The 9,893-nt window shown below is 32.6% G+C and overlaps 1 protein-coding gene across 5 annotated transcripts in view; it reads left to right on the forward strand.

Annotated features, from left to right (window-relative positions):
• The window catches only part of PCDH15 (protocadherin related 15), a 1,725,758-nt gene extending 1,720,172 nt beyond the window's left edge, over window positions 1-5,586 (forward strand). For all 5 annotated transcript variants that reach the window (XM_070470562.1, XM_070470561.1, XM_070470564.1 and 2 more), the window contains one exon: window positions 1,073-5,586. In XM_070470562.1, the coding sequence (XP_070326663.1) occupies window positions 1,073-1,624 (552 nt within the window). In that variant the 3' untranslated portion in view covers window positions 1,625-5,586. The remainder of the gene's footprint in view (window positions 1-1,072) is intronic.
• The last annotated feature ends 4,307 nt before the right edge of the window (window positions 5,587-9,893 follow it).

Raw genomic sequence — 9,893 nt, forward strand, 5'->3', positions numbered from 1 at the left:
ACAAGCTACAGCAAATGAGATCTCTGCAAGTCTACTTTTGTGTATATGTACATTTCAACTGGCAAACATATTATCAAAAACATCATAAACATATTCAATTAGGTTTGTAGCTCACATTTTCAAATATTAAATTTTAAGTGAAATAAATTTAAAACTAAAAGTTATTACTATTTCCTTTCTGTTGTGGATAGGAACTAAAGTGGATTTAGAAAAAAATGAATTTTAACAGTTATACATTTTTTTCTGGGTAGATAACATAATAATTTTAAAATATAAATCTCAAAATCCAAAATTATGGCTTACTCAGTGCAACATGTTAGTAGTTCACATATCCCCAAAGTGCAATACTATTTTAAAAATAACCAAGTACTTTTTAACCTTTGCACCTTGTCATTTCTTAAAGTGGACTGTTAAAAAAAAATTGTGAAAACTTCCATTGTGTTCCAGCTGCTTACTAAAGGCAAATTTATGATCATTAATTTTCTATTTTGTGTATTACAAGATAGATTGTAGAGGATGGGAAGATATTTTAACATATATTTAAATGAGATGAACCAGAAAACCAGGATGCAAGTGATTAAATGCATTAAACTATACAAAATGCTTGGCTAATAATGGAGGATTAATTAGGAATTAGAATATTGTAAGTTTAAAAATGTTTCAAATATTAGGAATGGAAGTATGAATATGAACAGAATATACTAATAAAGAGGGGTGTTCCTTTCAACTTAACATTCCTGAAAAGTATAGCAACTGTAAAACAATGGATCAGATACTTAAATATAACCAATACACTTTTTTTTATGATAGATCACTAATTTTACTTAAAAAAATAAAAGTACTTCCTGAAATGTCTACTTTTTAATCTAGCAATCTTCTTCAGAAATTATTACACTCTCAAACCAATGAAGAATTTGTATTAAAGTAATTGATAATAAGATTCTTCCCTTTACCTCTTGAATTATTACCTTTGATACCTTTCTGTCGAAGGTTGTGAATTTCTCAATCATTGTAATCTTTACCCTTTTAATTCCTTTGATAATGATTCATTTTTTTTTTTTTTTTTTGACAGTGGGCAAGAAAAAGAATGATCAAGTTAGTTGTTGATCGGGAGTATGAAACTAGCTCAACTGGAGAAGACAGTGCTCCTGAATGTCAGAGAACACGTCCTCAGAATCCCAATATCCACAGTAATGTCAATGGCAATATATACATTGCACAGAATGGTTCTGTGGTGAGAACCCGCCGAGCCTGCCTCACTGATAATTTAAAAGTTACTTCCCCTGTTCGACTGGGGAGACACTTTAAGAAACTAGACAAGTTGGCCGTGACACACGAGGAGAATGTCCCCCTGAACACATTATCAAAGGGGCCATTTTCTACTGAGAAAGTGAACACAAGACCAACTCTGGTTACATTTGCCCCTTGCCACATGGGGACTGACGGTACGGCAGTGAGGTCTTTGGGGAACAGGCCGAAAAGCACAGTTGAACAGGAATCCATGGTTGAGAGTAAGAACGTCAAGGAGGCTCTGGAATTCCATAGTGACCACACGCAGTCAGATGAAGAGGAGCTGTGGATGGGTCCCTGGAACAATCTCCATATACCAATGACAAAACTGTGACTGATTTTTTAAAAAGTTATTTTAATTTTTACTTCAGTTTTTAATAAACTGCACTTTTTATTGTCACTGACAAAACAACGTATGGGGTTTATATCATGCACACAAGCTAAAACTTTGAACAATAGGCTTTAAAGCTTAAAAAGAGACAGATTTGCACTCACATTTGTATCAATTAATTGTTCTTCCCAGAAAAATCTTTCTGGATAGATTCTCAATTCACTGTATAACATCATTTAAGCATTTTGCTGTTGGGTTGGGTCTTTTTTTTTCTCATTTTAATAAACAATAAATAATTTACTAAATAATCATTTATATTTTGTTGATTAACATAGATCACTTTTCATCTCTAGCTTCATGGAAATTGTTTTGGTACATGGAATTTTACTTTTCATAAAAAAATGGGAAAAATTTATATTAGAGGATTTTAGAGGTAACAGGTTTATACAATTGCTGTCTATATCATCCTGATTTTTTAAATGAAAGATTGAATTAAAAAGTGATATTTAATGGGAATCTTCTATAAATTACATAGAATCATGAACCTATTTTCCTTATTGTCCAATAGAAAGGTTTTCAGATTTTTACATATGTATATGTTGACCTTTTAAATAACACCTGAATTCATATCTTTCTTATAAATAGCATTTATAATTTTCCATGGTTAGCATACACGCAGTCTATAAACCATCTAGCCATACCAAACACAATAGGCAAGTTAACGTAGGCCTTTGAGATTAAATAATTATTTGGAGCATCAGAGCAAAATTCCCTGAGGTTAGAAAGGGTCAAACAGGCAATAATACATTTAGAACCACAATTTCAATATGGAAGATGTAGTAAGAACAGAGAAGTCTTGCCTTAACGTTACTGAACATGAATGTTTTATTAATTCAGTGTAAAGGATTTTGGCAGGGTCAAGAATTTATATAATATGTGAAATATCAATAAAAGCTATAAATCCATAGCTTCAAATGTATTATAGTATTTCACTTTTCCCAGCTCCAGTTAATTTCTAAAATATTTTAATGCACATACTTATGTGCATAAATTACAGACCAGAAAGTGACCACCTGGATCCTTTCTTTTTAATCAAAGAACACAGTCTTGATTTTTCACCATTGAACAAAGCACAGTGTTTCACCATTAACATAAATGAAAACAAAATATCCTTTCAGAAAAAGCCCCAAAACTTGCCTTGTGTGTTGCCTTCTTTCTAGATGTAAAAAGAATGAAACAATATAAGAAAATTCAGAATTTTATTGACTATGATTTAGTGTTTTATAGATGTAGTTCACTTCAAATTTTATACAGTATTGACCAAGTTCAGGTTTCAATAAAGTTTTCCCATGCATGCTTATTATATGGTTGAAAGATTGAATAATGCATTACTCTCTAGTTCCCTCCTGTATGTTTCATATTTTAAAACTTGTTTATTATGATACAATTTCCTTATTTCCAAAGGGAACAAACTGTATGTAGCATAAACTTACCAACTTACATGAATAGTATGGTTTAATTTCAAAAAGTTTTTGAGATCAAATATAGTAACATCTCATATCACAATCATCTCAGAGTTTATTAAAAATATAGAATCTTGCTCACAACCCTAGGTCTGCTAAACAAGAATCCGTGTTCTCACAAGATCCCAAGGTGGTTTGTATGCATGTTAAATTTTAGAAGTACCTACCACTGAACTCTAGGGCTTACTCTTTAAAACACCAAAGCAATTGTTTTTAGTATAAAATATTTCAGATAGAAGTTATATTAAGCATATCATATTTTCCAACTTGCTCAATCAGAAGTCACTAAATGCGTTACTAATTTTCTGATATTTCAGAATCATCACAACTAGCATCCTGATATTCTCTCTGCATATAGCTTATATATACACACATTTTTTTTTTTTCATTCTCCAGTTTCAGGCTGTGATATTTAACTAATTTTATCACTGTTCCTGTCTCCAAAATTCATCTTTCATCTTACTTTGAATATCCTGGTGAGAAAGTTTCTGTCTTTCTTTGTATTGCTTGTTGTTAAAAAAAAAAAAATCATTTAACCTAAGATATGGATAATGTATGTGAATTCAAGCAAAAGTCTTGTAATTCCAGGAAGTTTTTCAAGGTCACTGTTGGGATCTGATCATTGTTCTTGAAATCTAAAATTGGCAGAAGAGTAATACTCTGATATATGAGATATCACTATAGTTTAATGTTCAGTTTTTACAAGGAAATCAAGCTACTTAACAGACATATTTCAGCCATTTCAAGTTGACCATTTCAGTAAAATCAATCATGAAGTTAATATGTCCCTAAATTAGTGGACATATATAAAGATAAGCAGTATGTACATAGAGCAACCAAATCAAATATTTGATCAGTGTATTTTGAGGTTAAGTATTTATTGCAGCAAAAGCATTACCAACTAACAACATAAATCTGGACTGATTGAATAGAAACTTTGATAGGACTTTAAAACTCTTACTCAGGATTAAAATTGTGGAAACCAGGGGAGATACCCAAGCATGTTTAAACTTAAGAGTATTTCATGTAAATGATGTTTCTATACAAATGTTTATACAGAAAGTGGTAGTTATTTTTCTTAGATAGACATAGCAATTTATTGTGGCTGTTCTTAATCAGTACGAGCTTTCAATCAGGCAGAAGAAACAGCAAATCTTGGCTGATTAAGGTGAGAACAGATTAATATGACTGTATGCTAAACCTGTTGATTTCATGAGAAGGTCTTGTGGGCATGAAGGGCAAGGTGAGGAGGAATGAAAAAATGAAAAGAGTGAAAAATGAGTCACAGTGACATAGGACAGTTGTGACTCAAAGATCATCAAATCACAGATGCTAATCTCTCTCTCAACTTCTCTTTTTCATTAATTACAACTGTGAGAGTTGTCACTGAATGATAACTGTAGGCTGGACAAAAGCATCTTTTTTTTTTTTTTCATTTATTTTTATTAGTTGGAGGCTAATTACTTTACAATATTGTAGTTGTTTTTGCCATACGTTGACATGAATCAGCCATGGATTTACATGTGTTCCCCATCCCGATCCCCCTTCCTGTCTCCCTCTCCATCCCATCCCTCTGGGTCTTCCCAGTGCACCAGGCCCGAGCACTTGTTTCATGCATCCAATCTGGGCTGGTGATCTGTTTCACCCTTGATAGTATACTTGTTTCAAAGTTTGCCTTGAATTTTGTGTGTGATATGTTGTTCATGTTATTAAACCATGTTGTTAACAGGAATGCTAAAACATGTTATATTTGCTAAGTGGTTCTTCCAAATGGGATATGGTAGCTACTATTAAAATATTGTTAATTGAGTTTGTGTATTATAGAGCCAGAAAAAAATTGAATATCAGTTCTTGAGGGAAGACATTTACTTTCTTTTACTTCATAAGCCTTGCCTTTTCTCTTGCTCTGCTTCACTTTCTGCACTTTCTGCCATGAGTGGGGCTTATATATCACTTCAGTTAATTAGTAAAATAGAAAATAGGCAGAAAGTTCTAATAATCAATTCTCAGGCCAGATGCCCATTGGTGCCTGCAAATAACACAGCGATAAGGCTGAGAGATAGGTTCAAATAGTACTGAGGACCTCTATTTTTTATTGATAGTTACTTTCTCTTCTCAGATGATAACATGGATTCCTTTATTCTATTTTTTCTCTTATTTTTGCATTCATTGACCTTGATCTTTATAATGACAATCTTTACTTTTTAGATTGGTATTTTTTCATTGCAGACTATATTTATGGTAAGTTAAGCACATATCTGGAAGACTTGAAAATTGTCTATAGTTTGGAAAATTATCAGCACATTCAATACTTTCCCCATTTCTTTTATCCAAATACCTATTTTTTTCTTAACAAATATTATGTTACTGTATGAAGAATATGAATTAGAAAATTTAATTTAAAAATGCATTGTTACCTACTACACAACGTTTCAAAAATAAATTTCCATTTGAAAAAAAATGACCTCTCATTATTCTGTCAGGTGGGGCTAAACACCAGTGACAATTTTCCTGTTTACATGGTTAGCATTTCAGTTTGATAATACAAAGAAAGTCCTGTTCTGCAAACTCTTTGAACAGTGGAGAGAAATGATGTGTATTTTAAAACTATCATCCTTTCTTATGCATTTCAATCATGTATATGTGTTATCAAGTTCCAAGAAGAGTGAATGTGTTTCCTAACATTCTACCTATCCATTTATTTTTAAAGCAATTTTTATAATTATATAAACACTAAGATTTTAATATTTTTATATAATCAGTCAACATGTTCTTATAACTGCTAAACAACAGTATAAATATATCAATATTTATAAATATATAAATATATAATCAAGATGAAGTTGACTATTAATATATAGTCAACATGAAGTTACATTATGCTTCTTTAACAAGATTGAGTTGGATGTTTCAGCTTCATACTTTATACATTTCTATCTCTATTTAGCTAGCTAGCTAGCTATTCACCCATCTGTCTAGCTATGCTCATATTTCCCCATATACATGCAAATTACTTTAACTTATAATGCAGCTGATGACATAATAACTTTAACTGTCTTTTATCTCAAACAGTCAGGATTGGGAAGAATAAGTTTTCTAAAAAAAACTATCTTGAACATAGAGTTAATTCTTGGCCTTTTGCCCTTCTCCTCTTCCTAACATGGAACAGAATTTTATTTATCTCTGTGTTTCTGATGCTCACACCAGAAAAATATCACATTAAATAGAATGAGTTAATTCTACCTCTGTCACTGTGTGACCTTGTGCATGTCATTTGACAATTTATCCCATTAGGAATTGGCAATAATAATGTCCACCTCAATTAAGAGATAATAGCAGATATTTGATCTGGACATAGGTTTCTATCTCTAAAATGGAATACAGAGATGGAAAAGAGAATAGTAGATTAGAAAGATTTTTTTTTTAATTCTTCACAATATGTCTAGATTATAATATTTAACTTGCTAAATACCAGTGTAAATTTTGTTGACCTATTACACTTAGTAGATATTCTAAGTTATAAGAAAATACATCTTTCCTCTGCAGTACTGAAATATATTTGTATTTTTAAAAAGAAATAAATCTATAGAATATTTCCCTATGACTTGGGCTTTTGTGTAATAACAAAAATGAATAAATAAATAAATAAATAAACATTGTTAATTAATAGCATGCAAAGCCTAAGTTGCAAGAGGACTGTTGAGAGGCTTCAGGAATGTGCATGCAAGTGAGCCATCTCATCTAAAATACATCCTGTTTTACTCTAAATACTTCCCCTAAATATATATTTCATGTGTGGTAAACACTAAATTAGCAACAGTGCTTCAGAATTTCTTGTGAAAGAGATGATGATCAAAATCTAGCCTTAAGTTAGCTTAGGAAATTTAGGCTTTTTTCTTAATCTTAACAGCATGATTACATAAATGAGAGTACTGACAAAAGATAGTTTGGAAATGTAGTATCTGTGACTCAGTGTTCTTACTCTCTTTACTATCTATTCCTCAGTAGATTTCTTTAACTTTGCCATTTTCTACAAAGGATACTGAATTATCTAACTCTACAAAAATATTGATCATTGTACAATGAAGAGAGAAAATGAAATTTTAGCAAGCTTGAGTACCAATTGAACCAATTGGTATTGGTTCAATTGGTATGAACCAATAGTCACATATTTAAATTTTTACTTTAGTTACATAGACATTTAATTCATATAAAGTCATATCAAAATACTGCTTTTATAGATTTTTGTTTGTCATATAACTTTATTTATATTACTGAATTGCCATCAGTATCAATCATTAAATGTTTTTTCCAGAGATACAGGTAATATTCATAAAATAAAACATTTTTTTGGCAGGGAGGAGGTAAGGTTGACTATTGTTTGGTCACTAAGTTATGTCTGACTTTTTTGCCACCCCATGGACTGTAGTCTGCCAAGCTTCTCTGTTCTTGGGATTTTCCAAGCAAGAATACCGGAGTGGGTTACCATTTCCTTCTCCAGGAGATCTTCTCTACGCAGGAATCTAACCTGTGTCCCCTCCACTGGCAGGCAGATTCTTTACCACTGAGCCGCCTGGGACATATAAGGGGGGCAGAGGTGGAAACTCTGGATGTATATTCCTTGTGCCACAAATGTATGCCTTTGAGAGGGGAGGCATTTATACTGCACACCTTTTAAAATTAAGCTTTAAAGGCTTATTTAAAATATAAAATTGAGATAGCATCCCATAACTTGCTTGATAAGTATTTAAGTATAAGCTTGAAATAAGTATCTAAATAGCATTATTAAGTTATATCAGGCTCTTTCTACTGAGAGACAAATTTATCCAAAGACCTTAGGGCTGAAATAATTTGGGCCCTAAGCTACCAACATGTCATTATGTAGTCATTTCCCAATGCTTGTCCCTGGGGGGAGCTTGACAAATACATTTTGTTTGCAGTCATTTCTTTGTTCCTATATTACACTGGTCACATCCCAAACTCTCTGGTTCAGTTTCCATAACTACAAAATGAATTTGGATATAGGATTCCTAGGGCTGTTTTGAGTATAAGCTGAAATAACCAGCAAAATATTAGCTTGAAAGGAGCAAGCCATATAATCTGTAAGCTGTGCTTTACAGAATCAGCTGCTGTGCCCATCTCCTGCCTATGTTATTTACTTATACCCCATTTCAGAACAAAAGATCTCATGATGATTTACAAAAATACATAGACTACAAGAGGTGAAATAAGGTTGAAAGAATGAGACAAAGGGAGATCAAGATAAGGAGGGAATAAATATAATGCTTAGATTAGCACTCAGATTTATGCATGCTTTGGTTCTATACATTAATTATTTCAGCCACAAATTTAGTCCTAATCTTCACCAGCTGTCAGATCAAAAAGGAAAGTAGTTACAGGATTCATAGCACACATAAAAAAACAATTATTGAAGAGAAGTCAGCTTTGCCTGTTATCAAGACCAGAGACAAATTTTTCCTAAAAGTGCTTATAAAAAGTACACTATATTATATATTGGCTTAGATGTAGCCAAGGATATCTTATTTCTTTGCTTCTCAATTTTCTCTTACAAACCTTGCAAACATCAGCCTTCCTTCTAAGAGATCTTTAGGTGTTTAACTCACTGACTGTCACCGGGTTATCAACGTTCCCTATGTTGAAGGCTGGAAGAGTAAATTGCCAGAATATTTTCTACTTTTGCTAGCATTCTTTCTTGCAAACAGATTTATAATAATCCCACTTTAATTAAATCATTAATCAAAAGCCGGGTTGTAAAGGTCTGCAATTTTCAAAGCTCTATAGCTGTGCTGCTCGCTGATGATGGCATATGTAAATGCAGACCTATTTCTTTATTTCTTCAGAATATAGGTTTTGTCCCCCTTGGAGTTTAAGCCTGAATTTAGGGAACGTTGTTTTAGAACACTAATCCAGCTATTATAAGGGAGGTCAAAATATGAAGAATATACTATCACCTTAATTGCTTGACTAATTTAGCCTAATCATCCTGCATATTAGCATTTCATATTTGTATATTTGGACAAGGATGAGCATGGTTGATGTTATTTTCAGTGATGCCCTGGTAAACCAGCTCTCTAGAAAAAAAAAATAAAGCAAATCAAAATGATTTGGTGTGTTCTCAGATTTCTGTGATATAAATGCTCCTACCACAGTCATCTCCAGCTTAATTGCCAGCTTGGCAAATTCTTAAAAGTTTAACAAGCAAGTATGGTTCAAACTACTGCACAATTGCACTCATCTCACTCGCTGGCAAAGTAAAGCTAAAAATTTTCCAACCTAGGCTTCAATAGTACATAAACCAAGAACTTCCAGATGTTCCAGCTGGATTTAGAAAAGACGGAAGAACCAGAGCTCAAATTGTCAACATTCATTGGATCATAGTAAAAGCAATAGAATTGCATAAAAATATCTACTTCTGCTTTATTGACTATGCTAAAGCCTTTGATTGTGTGGATCCCAGCAAACTGTGGAAAATTCTTCAAGAGATGAAAATACCAGATCATCTTACCTGCCTCCTGAGAAACCTGTATGCAGGTCAAAAAGCAAAAGTTAGAACTGGACATGAAACGACGGACTGGTTCCAAATTGGGAAAGGAGTATGCCAGGCTGTATGTTGTCACCTTGCTTATTTAACTTATATGCAGAATACATCATGAGAAATGCTGGGCTGGATGAAGCACAAGCTAGGATAAAGATTGCCAGGAAAAATGTCAATGACCTCACATATGCAG

The sequence above is a fragment of the Odocoileus virginianus genome, chromosome 7 (genome assembly GCF_023699985.2).
Source record: "Odocoileus virginianus isolate 20LAN1187 ecotype Illinois chromosome 7, Ovbor_1.2, whole genome shotgun sequence".
Lineage (NCBI taxonomy): Eukaryota > Metazoa > Chordata > Mammalia > Artiodactyla > Cervidae > Odocoileus > Odocoileus virginianus.